This window comes from Panthera pardus, unplaced genomic scaffold (genome assembly GCF_024362965.1).
Source record: "Panthera pardus isolate Hobbes unplaced genomic scaffold, ASM2436296v1 HiC_scaffold_27, whole genome shotgun sequence".
In the NCBI taxonomy this organism is placed as follows: Eukaryota; Metazoa; Chordata; class Mammalia; order Carnivora; family Felidae; genus Panthera; species Panthera pardus.
In genome coordinates, this window is record NW_026526843.1 from 51,895,878 (window position 1) to 51,912,241 (window position 16,364).

The window sequence follows — 16,364 nt, forward strand, 5'->3', positions numbered from 1 at the left end:
TTGTTTTTACTTCCACAGAAAGATCAAGGTATCTTCCAATGAATTCTTTAAGAGACTATTAATATATCCTGTGAATTTTTATTCAAATATAGATAGGTAATTGTGGTCATTCATAAAAAGGGGCTAAATATGTTTCTTACCTTTTAATGAAAAGTAAACACTGGTCTTTTTTGTTGTACCAAGGGAGGTGTTCTGTAGCAGAAAACAATCCTGTAAATAAAAATAAGATACCTGTTTTTAAACCTCATTTTACAAAAGTTTATTAACATATTACTGGACTGGTAAATCATACTTTAGTGTGGCTGGAATATTACAATGTTAGAAGGAAACTGGTGGTAGACGACATTGTAAAGTATACCCTGACAGAGGATGCACTTTCATCAGCACAAATTCCCTCTCCCATGCTGTTGTTTATGGAATTGAAAACTGCTCCACAAAAGTATAGAGCAAACCGTCTGCTTTTAAATAACACTACTTAACATCTGAATGTCCTTGCACTTCATCTACAAGGTTGTTGCAAGCTTTGAGAACAGCTAGAGGCAAATCGGCAGCAAGATTGGAGTATATTATATGCCAGTTTAAAAAAAAGAAATACAGTAAAAATAGTGTAACTGACTCATAGCATCGCCACCCTTGTAGATGGATATAAATCAGGCTTGCCCAACACCACAGATAGTACTTACTAAAAACTGTAAGGTGGAACTCAATATGCCTGCTTTCTAGCCCCTCCCCCCTTTGCCAATAAACGACTCCCTTTTCTCTCCAGTTTAAAAATACACGCTAATAGCATATTTAGATATAGTTTTAAAAAAATATATTACATATTCACACTACCCAATGATGCCATTTGAAGTATTTTCATCCAATTTTTTAAAAACAAATTTTTGTCAAGAGGCTCCTGACAAACCAAACGGGAATTCAGGACGAAATGATAGGAGAAAGATACTCCTCTTCCCTTGTTAAGAACCATGGATAGTATTTTTACCTCATATCTAAGCTTTTTTTATTTTTATTTTTTGAATTATAAAACTATAAAGATATAATTTTCAGGGGAAATAAACGTCTTCCACGAATGTGTGCCTCAGCTACCAGGCAGCGTCTGGGAAGGTGGGCGGAGCCTGGAGAGCGGCGCGTGCGTTTGGTCATTCAATAGGCTTAGACATTGTCAATCAAGTTTGCCCAGCAAATGAGGTGAGAGCTAAAAGGCACACTGGGAACTAAATTGACTGCAGGTGGGTCCGCAAGGGGTGGGAGCTCGCGATCTAAACCGTGAAGAGATCTTGGGGTCTTACACTGCGCCATTAGACTGCGGCACTCCTCTGTCCGCCGCAGCTGCTTTGAGTCCTTGCCACCGCCGCTCTTGCCCAGGCCTCTACTGCGGCTTCCACCTCTGCGGGATCACAGCAACCCAGCCCAACCCCGTCCTGCGCTACTGCTGCCTTCGCCGCTGCCACCTCCTCAGCCTCGGCCTCCGCCGCCACCCAAGCATCCGTGAGTCATTTTCTGCCCATCTCTGGTCGCGCGGTCTCAGCGGTAGTCACCACATTAAGAGGTTTGCAGGGTTGCAAAATGGCAGAAGCGGATCTTAACACGGTTTTGGAACCTGCCGCCCAAAGGGTTGCTGAAGAGAAGATGGCTAGCTCCTCTAGTGATTCTGGGGAGGAATCTGACTGTAGTAGCTCTAGCAGCAGCACTAGGTGCAGCAGCAGCAGCAGCAGCAGCAGCAGCAGCAGCAGCAGTGGCCGCAGCCGCTTATATAGAAAGAGGAGGGTATCTGGGCCTTCCAGAAGAGCACAACGGGCTCCTTTGGGTAAAAGTTTCGTGGATAGGCTGCCTCAGGCCGTTAGAAATCGTGTGCAGGCGCTCAGAAATATTCAAGATGAATGTGACAAGGTAGACATCCTGTTCTTAAAGGCAATTCACGATCTCGAAAGAAAATATGCCGAACTCAATAAGCCTCTATACGATCGGCGATTTCAAATAATCAATGCAGAATATGAACCTACAGAAGAAGAATATGAGTGGAATTCAGAGGATGAGGTGTTCAGCAGTGATGAGGAGGTGCAGGAAGACAGCCCTAGTGAAATGCCTGCTTTAGAGGGTGAGGAAGAAGATAACGGGCCTAAAGGAAAACCTGAGGTAAAGGCTGAAGAAAATGAGGTTCCAAAAGAAATTCCTGAGACAAAGGCTGAAGAAAAAGCAGAGTCTAAAGATTTTCTGGGGACAAAGCCTGAAGTGAAAGAAGACCCTAAAGTAGACCCTCAGGTAAAGGCAGAAGATAAAGAACAGACTAGAGCAACAGAAGCTAAGGCAAAGGCTGCCATAATAGAGGCTCCTAAAAGAATTCCTGAGGCCAGGCCTAAAGAAAGAGTGACTCTTAAAAGAGCTCATAAGGGAAAGCCTAAAAAGGATCCTAAAGGCATTCCTGACTATTGGCTGACTGTTTTAAAGAATGTTGACAAGCTCGGGCCCATGATTCAGAAGTATGATGCACCCATTCTGAAGTTCTTGTCAGATATTAGCCTAAAGTTCTCAAAACCTGGCCAGCCTATAAGTTACACATTTGAATTTTATTTTCTACCCAATCCATACTTCAGAAATGAGGTGCTGACCAAGACATATATAATAAAGTCAAAACCAGATCACAAGGATCCCTTCTTCTCTTGGGGATGGGAAATCCAAGATTGCAAGGGCTGTAAAATAGATTGGAGAAGAGGAAAGGATGTTACTGTGACAACCACCCAGAGTCGAACAACTGCTACTGGAGAAATTGAAAGTCAGCCAAGAGTGGTTCCTAATGCATCATTCTTCAATTTCTTTAGCCCTCCTGAGATTCCTAAGATTGGAAAGCTAGAGCCACGAGAAGATGCTATCCTCAATGAGGACTTTGAAATTGGTCAAACTTTACATGATAATGTCATCCTGAAATCGATCTATTACTATACAGGAGAAGTCAAATGTACCTATGAAGATAGTAAAAATTATGGAAACAGGAAATATCGAAAATAAAAAAAAGCTGCTTGAAAGAATTTTCAAGAATCTCAAAACTTCAAGCAGAAGTGAAGCAGGTTTATATAGCCTTAGGCGAGATGGGAGGGGGGCGCTGCTCTATAACCTCAACACTAGCATTCCTTATAGTCTTGTGTTTTCATATTTTCTTGGCAGTCTGAAAATGGTCTTACAGTGTCTAAGTATCAGTTTATCTAGCCTGTTGTAGTGTAATATTCTTCAAAATATATAAATGTCAGTTATCTAAAGCATGCTCATTTTGTGCTATAAAGTTCTGATTTTTGTGAAGTCTTTTTGTCATGTTCCTATTAGAATGTGGCTGTGAAAACTGTCAGAATTGTCAATTGAGACAAATATTTGCTTGAAAAAAACAGTTCCTGAAGTACCAACGCAAGTGTTTTTTTTTTTATTTCCAGCCTGGAAGACTAAAAGTTTAAATCTGCTTGCACTAGCTGTGCCTTCATTACTTTGCTATAGAAATATGGTACTTACAGTAACTAGAACAGCTTAACAGTGAAATTTGCTTAAAAAAGATTAGCATACATTTAAGAATGTCCATCGAGACCATATATGATATGACTGTGAGCTTATTTATGTGACATAGTGGTCTATAAATTAATAATTAAGTTGTTGTTTACCACTGAAGTGTTAGTGACATGGTATTTTTTAAAAGTTTCCTCATACTGTGTAATTGTAAACTGAGGTTACTAACCACATTTTCTTTGTAATATGTTCTACTTTATCTTTCACTAAGATGATCACTTTATATCATTTGATATTTTTTCATGTTCTATTGCATCCTAAAATAAATGTCAAATAAAGTGCATCATGCTATAAAAATCTAACATTTTTTCCTAATTATAAAAAATGTAGGTCTTCTCAAAAAAGTGGAAAATACTGAGAAAAGGGGAAATTTAAGAAATACATAACTATTATTCATATTCTGATTTGTTTCCCAGATCTTAGGTCTTCTTTGGAAGATACACATTCAAGTGATTGGAGAGAAATGGGACAGAGGAGGAAGGCTAAGGGGGAGGAGGAGAAAGAGAGGGTAGAGGGGGAGGGAAAAGGAGAAGGAAGAGGGAGAGGAGGGTGGTTGGAAGGGAAGGGAGAGTGGAGAAAGAAGGGAAAGGGCTTGAGGGGAAAGGGAAGAGGGTGAGGAATGAAAAGGATGGGAGGTAGTGGGGATAGAGCAGAAGGGGAAAAAGGGAAGGAATGCCTCACTGAGAAAATACATCTATATAAGCTGTTGCTTTCACTTCCAAAAGTAGGATGGGCAAATGACCTAGGATGAACAAGTGATCCAGGCCCACCTTCCGCCTGACTTGGGAGAAGGTCACACTCTCAGATGTGGCATTTTTTTTAAATAGGTGTCTCAGGCTTTCACCTCTTCAATACCATGCAACTGGTTATCACCTCTTCAATACTATGCAACTGGTTACAGGGTAATGAGATCCTGCGATTTTGGGGTTGAAATTAGTGTGAAGAGGAGGTCCCTTAAAACTCAGCTTATCAGAAGCTTTGCACAGGGCACAAAGGCACAGCACAACAAATGGTAAAGTAGTATCTTCTTTCACATTTGCCATTTCCCTGTCCACATATATCTTCCATCAAAACCTTAAGGAAAGAGCTGAAGCAGGAAGAAGACAGGATTTGGGGGTTTCTGGCTCTTTAGGCATAAAGTTACCTAATAGTCTTTCCAAATCCCATCATACATAGTTTAATATCTTGCTTTTATCCCTGTTTAACAATAGCCCAGACCGTGTCTACAATGTAAAATATTACAATATATGACACTATATTTAACCAATCTGGGGTGTTTGGATATTTAGGTTTTTATTTCTGAGATATTTGCATCCATCAAGAAAGGGTATGGGAATAGATTTACTAATATAGCAGGGCCAAAACGAAGGCTATAATAAATATGGTGTACCTGGGTCACTGTTGGGGAGGTTCCCAAATCGGATATATACTGTGCTTGTCAGACATCACAGATATAGCAGAGCCCTTAAAACTCCTACATGGAATGCAAAATCCTTATCGCATCTTAGAACACTTACTTAAGTATTTAGCCCCTACCTGTTCTGTATTTTCCAATATTAAAGGAACGCACCTCAGAATATTTGCAACAAAGAAGCAGAAATGCAGAAAATAAAAGTCATTCAGAAGCACGCTACAGGAAGATATCGTGTTTATAGATTGGTGTATTTTTTCCCAGTCTGTCTCTTGATTAGGTTTTATCACAACTTCTTGGCTCAAATAAAAAGGTTAATTCAAGCAGGGTGGGTGTAAGAAAGCGCGGTGGAAAAACAGCTTAATGGTATACTTACCTTTACCGCTTAGGGGGCTGGTGGGAGGGTGGAGGAAAGGGAGGGGCGGGGTAGTTGCCAAAGGTTTTTACATTAGTAAAGCTAGAATCACAGAAATGCAAACTGTCTGTGCTAGGTGCTTCTACCACCGTGGCTAGTGAAGGTGGCTACAGCCGGGAAACCGCTGGGCTTGCACGTTTGTTGGGCTGCAGGTTTGTCCATCACACTTGCCCAACCAATGAATAATGCTGGAAGGAGGAGCCTACTGGGAATGAACTCCGTGAGCGGAGAGCAAAAGCTTGGGGAGAGCTTTTACTCAGTCTTCTGTGACTTCTTTCTGGCGCGCTGTTTTCCCTTTGCTGTCATTTAAGGCTGAGGCAAGCTGCCCTCTTCCTTGTTCCCAACCCGACCGAGGAGGACCCCCACCACCACCACGTCCCCCCCTTTCCCACATCCTACTTTGTGAGTTCTTTCCCGTCCTGGATTAGGCAATGAGCGTCCATGGTAGTCACTTTAAAAGTTTGCTCTTTTCCTTTAACCTTGCTGACTGATGACGAAGAATGTGACTAAGCAGCAGGGGTTAATGAAGAGATCATGGAAGAAACTCTGGATCGAAGTAAACAAAGTGAAAATACAGATAGTCAAATGAAGCAAATTACCCATTATGTCGCAGTCTAGCGATACTGGTGCCCCTGCCCCCACCCCCCGCAAAAAAAACACTTAAGGGACCATATGACAAGATAGAAGCCAAATGTGAAAAGGAATTGCAGGCTTTTGAAAAAAGTATAAACTCTTACTTGATGAGGTAGGTGTTTGTGCCAACTAGTGCATGTATTAGGACAACCTACAGTATAATAACTTTAATACACGTAGGGATTACTTCAAATGTTTTGTGAGTTTTGTAGAGTATATTTTTTAAATAAAAAAAATGAAATATTTAATTAAAACAGCATTTAGAAGTATACTTTTCTTCAAGATACAGAACACAACAAATTCTCTAAACCATCTTTTCTCATTGCTATGCAGTTTAGTCCTTTTTTTTTTTTTTTTGTATTATAGATTTTAGAGAGTGGGAAAATTATTAGAATTCTTCACTGAAGCTAATATTTACCTGGGGGGGAAATATACTTGGAAAGCCAATCAATTCAAGTATGTGTTTTGCCTCCAGCTCAGAAGTAAAAGAGTTTAAGTCAACTTAGACCAGGTGTGCCTTTATTATTGTGCTATAAAAATGTGGTTTACTATGATATGGTACCTAACAAAATTTTATCACTTGAATAAAGTAGCATAGAGTTAAGAATTTTCAAAAACACATTAATATCAAGTCTCCAATATCACTTCTTAAATTTTTGTGTGACACAGGATTTATAAAGAAAAATATAATGAAGCTGTTTTTCCCTGGTAGTGCTGAGAAAAGTTAGTGTTTGCGAGCGTTTTTCTCAGCTGTACTCATGAGTTATGTAAACTAAAGTGATTAATTATATTTTGTTTGAACTGTGCTTCACTGAAAGTTGAAACTTTATTACTGTTGTATTACATCCTCTGATTATAAAGTATGTTCATTATAAAAAATTTGGAAAATATACTGAAAAGCATAAAAATTATTTTAAACAGTTCTGCCTTCAAACATAACCACAATTTGCACGAAAATGTCTATATCTTTATTAATATTGTTGCATCCACATGACTCCTGAAACAGAATGCAATCGGCACCAGTGACAGTCACAACAAAATTTATTGCAGCGAGAGGCAAGGCCAACCAATCAAGACCGACACTCTTGACCAGAGTGCAGTCAAACAGCCAGGGTACAGAGTTTTTATAGCTGACCACATTGTCTTATCATCACCTGGGGACAGAACAAAGAAATAGTTCCCAGATGGGGGTGGAAACAGTTCAGACGTGGCCTTGCCCCAATCCAATCAAACACTAAACCAGTTGAGTTCCCTTAAACTTTTGTTCCCTTGATTGATAGGACAAGGCTGTTATCTCTTAATCTACAATGTTAAAACAAAGCTGTTATTTCTTAAAGCTACAGGTTAGCCCTACACTACAATTTAACCCTTACAATATAACTACGATTTTATCACTTTCACTTTTCATTTAATATATTTTGGAGCCCTGTGCATGCAAAGTTTATTCCTTTTAACATATATTAAATGGATATGCCATAACTTATTGTATGGTTTTTTTCATGGGCATTTAGGTTAGGAGCATTTTTTTCTAATTTTTTTTTCAACGTTTTTTTATTTATTTTTGGGACAGAGAGAGACAGAGCATGAACGGGGGAGGGGCAGAGAGAGAGGGAGACACAGAATCGGAAACAGGCTCCAGGCTCCAAGCCATCAGCCCAGAGCCTGACACGGGGCTCGAACTCACGGACCGCGAGATCGTGACCTGGCTGAAGTCTGACGCTTAACCGACTGCGCCACCCAGGCGCCCCAGGAGCATTTTTTTCTAATTGGTTAGTAATTACAAACACTATTTGAATTAAGGAAAAATGTTGCATATGTTGAAACATTTTTGCTTTTGATTTTGTTCATTTTTTTTCGTTTTCCCTGCAGAAGAGTTGTTTTTTTTTTTTTTTATGATTTTATTTTTAAGTAATCTCTACACCCAATCTGGGGCTTGAACCCACAACCCCAAATTCAAGAGTCTCATGCTCCACCAACTAAGATTTCCAGGAGCCCCAAAAAGAATTTTTATTATTTTTTTTTATTTTTTTTATTTTTTTTTCAATATATGAAATTTATTGTCAAATTGGTTTCCATACAACACCCAGTGCTCATCCCAAAAGGTGCCCTCCTCAATACTCATCCCCCACCCCCCATCAACCCTCAGTTTGTTCTCAGTTTTTAAGAGTCTCTTATGCTTTGGCTCTCTCCCACTCTAACCTCTTTTTTTTTTTCCTTCCCCTCCCCCATGGGTTTCTGTTAAGTTTCTCAGGATCCACATAAGAGTGAAACCATATGGTATCTGTCTTTCTCTGTATGGCTTATTTCACTTAGCATAACACTCTCCAGTTCCATCCACGTTGCTACAAAGGGCCATATTTCGTTCTTTCTCATTGCCATGTAGTACTCCATTGTGTATATAAACCACAATTTCTTTATCCATTCGTCAGTTGATGGACATTTAGGCTCTTTCCACAATTTGGCTATTGTTGAGAGTGCTGCTATAAACATTGGGGTACAAGTGCCCCTATGCATCAGCACTCCTGTATCCCTTGGGTAAATTCCTAGCAGTGCTATTGCTGGGACATAGGGTAGATCTATTTTTAATTTTTTGAGGAACCTCCACACTGTTTTCCAGTGCGGCTGCACCAGTTTGCATTCCCACCAACAGTGCAAGAGGATTCCCGTGTCTCCACATCCTCTCCAACATCTATAGTCTCCTGATTTGTTCATTTTAGCCACTCTGACTGGCATGAGGTGATATCTGAGTGTGGTTTTGATTTGTATTTCCCTGATGAGGAGCGACATTGAGCATCTTTTCATGTGCCTGTTGGCCATCTGGATGTCTTCTTTAGAGAAGTGTCTATTCATGTTTTCTGCCCATTTCTTCACTGGATTATTTGTTTTTCAGGTGTGGAGTTTGGTGAGTTCTTTATAGATTTTGGATACTAGCCCTTTTTCTGATATGTCATTTGTAAATATCTTTTCCCATTCCGTCGGTTGCCTTTTAGTTTTGCTGATTACTTCCTTTTCAGTGCAGAAGCTTTTTATCTTCATGAGGTCCAAATAGTTCATTTTTGATTTTAATTCCCTTGCCTTTGGAGATATGTCAAGTAAGAAACTGCTGCAGCTGAGGTCAGAGAGGTTGTTGCCAGCTGTCTCCTCTAGGGTTTTGATGGCTTCCTGTCTCACATTTAGGTCCTTTATCCATTTCGAGTTTATTTTTGTGAATGGTGTAAGAAAGTGGTATAGTTTCAACCTTCTGCATGTTGCTGTCCACTTCTCCCAGCACCATTTGTTAAAGAGACTGTCTTTTTTCCATTGGATATGCTTTATTGCTTTGTCAAAGATTAGTTGGCCATACTTTTGTGGGTCTAGTTCTAGGGTATCTATTCTATTCCATTGGTCTATGTGTCTGTTTTTGTGCCAATACCATGCTGTCTTGATGATGACAGCTTTGTAGTAGAGGCTAAAGTCTGGGATTGTGATGCCTCCCCCTGCAGAAGAGTTTTAATGTTAATACAGCCACATTTATCCTTTTTCCCCCTATTATAGATTTTGGGTATTTGGCTTAGATCTTTCCACACCAAGATCATTTTTTTTTTACCTGATCATGTTTTCTTACAGAATTCTTTAATTTCATTTAAAGCTTTAATCCTTCTGGAATAATTTTGATGTAAAGATTGAGATACCTGTACCATTTTTTTTTTCTCAACACAACTCACTAGTTGTTTCAACACCATTTATTGAGTATTAAATATCCAATGTAAATAATTGACACCTTTATTATATAATACATTACCTCATGTGTTTGTGTCTATTCGTGGACTGTTCCGTTCAAAATGGTTATTCTTGTGCTAGTATAAATCTTTTTAAAAAATCTCTGATGTACATTTTAAGATTTTTTATTATACATTTTTAAAGATTTTTTTGGGGGAAATTTTCACCTATTTATTTTTCCAGATGAGCTGCAGTATTGCTTTTTTTCACACTTCATCCCCGAAGCCTATGGATATTTTGATTTGGGGTTTGTTTGAATTTGTAGATAGACTTAGAGAGAATCGGGAATTTCATATTATTCAGGCTTTTTATCCAAGGACAAGATGTGTCTTTCCATTTAATCAAGTCTTTCTTATATCCTTCAGTAGAATGTTAAAGTTTACCTGTTAAAATAGGCTTTTCAAAAATTTTCAGGACCTGTTCCTTAGTTTCTTCTTCCTTAGTCTGCCTTTTGCTTATGTTGTTTTGCTTCTTATTTTTAAATCATCTATGTTTAGGGGTTGTCTCATTTTTTTTTTTTCATTTTTGAATGGGGGCAACTGTTCGCTGAAGTGTGATGTGTGAAGAGGTGGAAAGAAATGAACTCAAGCATCTCAGAAGTTTCAATTCAGGTTTGTATAATATCATTCTCTCTCTAAATTGCTAATATCTCTCTCCTGAGGCCATTTCTATCAATTTATGGTGTTCTCTCCATTGCCAGCTTTGGAATGAACAGCAGATCAGTATGATTCAGTGAAATGTCTTGAGTTAGAAGTGTTCTGTGGCGATCTAGTAGTTAATTTCTGCTCAACTGACTGACCAGCATCTTTAGTTACTTCTTGTTTGTCTTTCTCATATTGAAGCAATCTCCAGAAAATAAAGATGATATACTGGTATAATTTTCTTCTTTACTTCAGTTCCACTTTTGTTCTGTGTTATGGAGGTGATGAAATTTTGGGGTGATGGTGGGGTTCAGAGCTGATGGGCAAGAAAGAATTCTCGAAGATGTCTTTGGTGTAAAAAGATGATTTTATTAAAGCACAGGGACAGGACCCATGGGCAGAAAGAACTTCACTGGGGTTGTGAAGAGTGACTGATTATATACCTTCAGGTTGGGAAGAGGTTAGGGACAGCGTAAGTCTCTAAGGAATTTTGGAAGCAAGGTTTCCAGGACCTTGAGGGGCTAGCTGTTGTTAGGAAAACATCATTTATTACTACTTAGTAAAGCCTCAGTCATGAACCTTTCAGATGTGTAAACAGTAAAACGTCAGTCATGAGACCCTTCAGATGTATATCAGGGGTCATATGCTTGGAGTACAATTGCCAACATATACTTGGTGGTTAAAGATAAAGGAGGTTTGCAAAGGAATTTTTATGTGTTCGGGGAGACTCACAGGATCCTGGGGTGTTAGGATAATGTTAAGCCAAGATTCCCTTTTGTCCCTAGAAAAGTGTCATCATCTAAGCAGCTGAGCTCCTAGAGGAAGGTCACTCTACCTGTTTCACGGATTTGTTAATGGGCTGTAGTCAGTAAGGGAATTTAGTTTTTCATTTTCCTTTGTTTCCCACATCACCATGGCAAGGAATTAACCCCCCTTAACATCTTGATAAGGGTGATATTAGGGCTCTAGGGAAAGGAGTGTATAGGCTTCTGGAAATTAGCGTATAGATGACATTGCCTTTTTCTTGCAGTTTACTAAATTATACATAAACTGAAAGAGATTCCTGTCCTGCATGATTGTGGTCTGTATCAGTCAGCCATTTGTTTTCTTCACTTACCTTTGTTTATGGGCAGTCAGGAGTGTCAGAGGAATATCATACATATTCTACCTGGGGGTGGGTGCTTTTAGTATGTACTTTGCCCTCAGCTTGCCCCATGCTTCCTCATCAGAGCTGTTTCCAAAAGGGGTTATTTTTTTGCTGCTTTCACTATCTGCCACAGGCCTAAATCAAATATTTAGGGCTTGAGACCTGTGAAAGCAAGCATTGATTCATAGTCTTGCATTTTTTTTTCTTTGGTTACAATTTCATTGAAACTGAAAGATATTCTTTCCAGTGTGTGTCAGATGATTCTGATGCACATGCAGGATTGAGAACCACAAAGCAATATAGAGAAGACGTATATAATTCTGAGAGGGACGTATATAATTCTCTCTAAATGTATTGACCTCAGAAAACTTTTTCTGCAGCACAGCTATTAACAACTCTCCTAATTCAGTAGGAGTACCTGTGTGGTGAATTTGGCTTTGGCTAAATATGTAAATTAGCCCAGATTCATTTATTGGTAAAAGCCTCCCTTAACACTTAAAGAAAAAAAAAAAAAACTTTTGCTAAAAAAAACCAAAAACTTTTTTTGAGACCTTTAAAGAACCCATAGAAACTTGCAAATACAGTATAGAAAGGTCCTGTATGCCCTACATCCAGCTGTTCCAAATGGTTAACACCTTACATGACTATAGTACTATACCCAAACCAGGATGTTAAGTTGGTACAATTTACAAACCTCATTCAGATTTTGACACATTTTACACGCATTCGTGTGTGTATGTGTGTGTGTGCATGTGTATGTCCACATAGTTCTATGCAGTTTTACCACATGTACAGATTCATGGAACTACCACTGCAATTAAGACTCAGAACTGTTCCATCATCACAAATTAATACTAATATACTAATGTTCTCCCTCTTGTCCCTAATGCTTGGCAACCATTAATTTGTTTTCTGTCTTGATATGAAAAAGTTATACAGATGGTTATATAAATGGAATTATATAGTATGTAACCTTTTGAGAGTGGCCTGTTTTCACTCAGCAAAATAACCTTAACGTCCATCCAAATTGTACCTGTACTAATAGCTGTCTTTTTATTGCTGGGTAGTATTCCAGTGTGTTAGTCACTGATCTGTGACTATGCTATAGGAGAATAAAACTGGGTGAAAAGCAAACAGGACTTCCAGTGGCCAGGACCTCCCATAGGGACAGAAGAAGGAATTACAAGGTCTTTCTCTGTAAAATTTGAAAGTTTAATAGTATCAATAGAAAATGCTTATGTGATGTTTACTATGTACCAGGAATATACAAATTATTATTTATGTATGTAATCTTGCTACAATCTTTTTTTTTTTTTTTTTAGAGAGAGAGAGTGCACACATTACAGCAGGGGAGGGGGCAGAGGGAGGGGGAAAGAGAGAATCTTAAGCAGGGTCCACGCCCATCACAGGTTCCATGACCCTTGAGATCATGACCTGAAAGGAAATCAAGAGGCTGATGCTTAACAGATTGAGCCACTTAGGCAGCCCTCTTGCTATAATCTTGAATTGGTACAATTATTATTTTTTTCTAACAAATGGAGAAACTGAGGTACAGAGAGGTTAAGTAACCTGTCCAAGTTCACACAAATGGTAATTGACAAAGCCAGGTTTTAAACTTGGCTGTCTGGCTTGAGTCCATGTTTTTAACTGCTCTACTGTACCACCCTCTACCATACTTTACCACCTAAAAAAGCACCTTCTTTGTCTATATTCAAGACTACACACAAAGGCTCAGGGAAGCAGCAGAGAAAAAATAAGTATAACCTGCAGACAAAGTGGTTGTTCATCTATTGAGGAAAACTAAGAATTTCATCTTATCTAGCAGCGGTGCCCCCTGAATCCACTTGTAACTCATGTCTGAGTAACTTTGTCAAGGTTTATAGCTTAATAAGACCACTGGGTGGAGCTTAGCCCCTGGGTCATATCCATCATATTCAGGGGTATGATGAGAAATGGCTTAGTAAATTTATATTTTGGTTAAGTTCAGGATGATCTATTACCATTAAAGATTTCTTTTACCTTTCCAACTTCTTATATATTTATCATTCCCTGTTTTCCTGTAGTCAGCAGCAATAAAGAGCCTTTTAAATCAGTCAACGTAAGAAGGGAAGAGAAACTGAAGAGATTTACTCCTAAGCATCCTTGAGCATAACCCAAAGGGACATTTATAGGATTTGAGCATTGTAGAGGATGAAAGCAGGGATTTGAAGTCTGTGATAGGCTTGGTTTGACTCCCACTTTTGTCACTTACTGGCTTTGTGACCTTATGCAAGTTGCTTAATACCTCTAATCCTCATTTTTCATATCTACAAAATGTGGCTGTTATCTTACTACATCATAGAATTATTGTAAGGCTTAAATGAGATATTGTTTATCAAATACTTAGCATACTTACTGGTGTGCAGTAACCATTCAAATAATAATAATTGTGATTGCTATAATTAGAATAAATTAGTTTTAGTTGGAATTCCAATGAAATATAATGATATTAAAGATTTTACAATAGGTATTCACACATCCAGTTATGTCCATCTTTGAGGAAAAAAATCTTCTTTCATGGGTTTCATGTAATCATTCCAGTTTTCTCTTGTCTTTTTCCTCCCTAAATCAGTTCCTGGTAAACACCTACCTGCCTGCATCATTACTATATCTTCAGTCTTTCAAGATCATTTTGAATTTTTATCCATTTCTTTAAAGAGCCAGTACTCTACCCAATCTGTTTTCTTACCAAAAGACTATGCAATAAAAACTTTTCTTTAGTAATATTGAATACAACTGGATCATTTCCAGAACGCAGTTGCCCATTTCTATGTAAAATAGGGATTTACAAACTATTTCCAGTGTGGAATGCTTTTTATACAACCTCTTCTAGTTTTAGCCAGAGTATTAATAGGGTTCACAGAAAACAGGTTAGTGATATTTTGATGTGGTTTCTAAAAATGTTCTTTTGGTTAGGAAGTTTATTCTTAAGAATTGCTTGTAAAAGTTTAAGAGAGCATGAGATGTGAGAAGTGAAAGGCAACGAACAGCATATCAGATGACATCTACTTAAAACATTTGCACCACATCCCATAAAAAATGAAATTTGAGGAGAGTAAAAATATTTCATGTAATATTTCCCTTCAAATATCACCACTATTTACAACTTCAGGTAAAATATCATGATGTTAGATTTGCTGAATTTGTTATTAACTCACATCAGCCGGTCTGGCTTTAAGGAAAAACATCTCTTTAAATCCAATAAAAAAGATTTCAGGAATAAGATGCATTACTTATAATTATTTAAGTATAATTCAAGTTTTAATAGAGTTCTTCACTTTTTGGATTGAAAAACAAAGAAAAGCACAAAGACAAGTAAGTCATGTAAATTTTTTGCTGTTATTTCTGTCTGGGTTTAGGCTGCAAGGAAAGCATTCCAAAAATATAATATATTTTTAAATATTGGAAGAATTGGATTTTCTTAGCCTAATTATCATGTCAGCGGGTTGCCAATTAATTGTTTGATATTCCTTTATGCTAAGTCTACAGCTGTATTTAATTAAGGTGAAGAGTTAGAGAAAGAACATAGCTATTTTTTAAAAATCTGTATAGATGATGAGGTTTAAGAAAATGAATTCAGTTTTGTAACTGAATCTATACTAAGCAGCACATGGTAATTTATCAGAAAATTTCTCTAGTTTAGGGAAATCCCTGGTTGATTTTCTAGACAATGGTTTTAGAAATAAGTCTTTTGAAATATGTTTAGGTTTGTTTAGCTTGTGTTATTAAATATTCTCACAAGTCTAATAGTAAAAAAGAATAACTTGACAAGACCCAACAAAAAAAAAAATGCTATATCTTAAATTACATGTTGGAAGAAGTATTATCCCAACAATTTGATTTTCATTTCATTTTCATGAGGAAGCAAGAGATCAGAAATGATACCTCAATTACCATAATAATTTTATGTGAAAAGAGTATATTTAGTTTTTTTTATTTGATGCAGAAAAACTAATTTGATATTAAATATGGCTTAAATCTCTGTATTGTTCTAATATTTTTAGTAAACAAAAAGTATTTGTGTATAGTAAAGAGCAGTTGAGTCAGAGTTTTGTTACTCAGGGTAGATTAATTTCCATCCACCAAAAATGCATCATGTGATATTTTTTAAAAATACAAGAATTTATTGATGTTTAAGATTTTTTTCTTGGCATGTCTTCTCTATCTATCAACCTGCTTTGTGGTAGTGATCTGGAGAGTACCTTGTACCTAAGGAAAGGTAGAAGAAAGAGTACTGGGTGACATTCCTTATCTAATTTTTGGATCTGTCTTGATAGTTTCAACTTAAAATCATATCATTTATAAAACAATATATAGGATGAATGACAAACTTAAGAAAACTTGTAAAAGAGTGAAAGAGGCAATTCCAAAAAATATTTTTATATGTATATTAGCCTTTTGGCTAATAAATATGAGAAATCTCACCTTCACTATGAATAAAAGAGATGAAAATTAAAATAATGATGAGATACTGATGTTTACCTGTTTTGTTGGCAAAATTAAAATTTAAAAGTTGCTATCATTCTTCCATAATGTGAAGAAAATTCCATGTCAGATACTGCAAGTGGAAAGGTTTGTACATATTTCCTGGAGTATTATTTGGCAGTAGTTAATAAAAACCTTAAAAAATGTGCATATTCCTTGCTGCAGCTGGGTGGCTCAGTTGGTTAAGCTGCCAGCTCTTGATTTTAGCTCAGGTCATGATCTCATGGCTTGGTTTGTGAGATCGAGCCCCACGTTGGGCTCTGCCCTGACAGCACTGAGCCT

General features: G+C 37.6%; 1 protein-coding gene and 1 long non-coding RNA gene across 2 annotated transcripts in view; both read left to right on the plus strand.

Moving 5' to 3' along the window:
• Window positions 1–1,200: 1,200 nt before the first annotated feature.
• Window positions 1,201–3,398, plus strand: NAP1L3 (nucleosome assembly protein 1 like 3). Its single transcript, XM_019438956.2, has one exon. It carries the CDS (start codon window positions 1,570–1,572, stop codon window positions 3,007–3,009), a length of 1,440 nt encoding a protein of 479 aa, XP_019294501.2. The 5' UTR covers window positions 1,201–1,569; the 3' UTR covers window positions 3,010–3,398.
• A 6,895-nt stretch (window positions 3,399–10,293) lies between these two features.
• LOC109260625 (uncharacterized) overlaps window positions 10,294–16,364 on the plus strand; it is a 39,366-nt gene continuing 33,295 nt past the window's right edge. The window contains exon 1 of the long non-coding RNA XR_002077092.2: window positions 10,294–10,381. This is a non-coding gene — a long non-coding RNA (uncharacterized LOC109260625). The remainder of the gene's footprint in view (window positions 10,382–16,364) is intronic.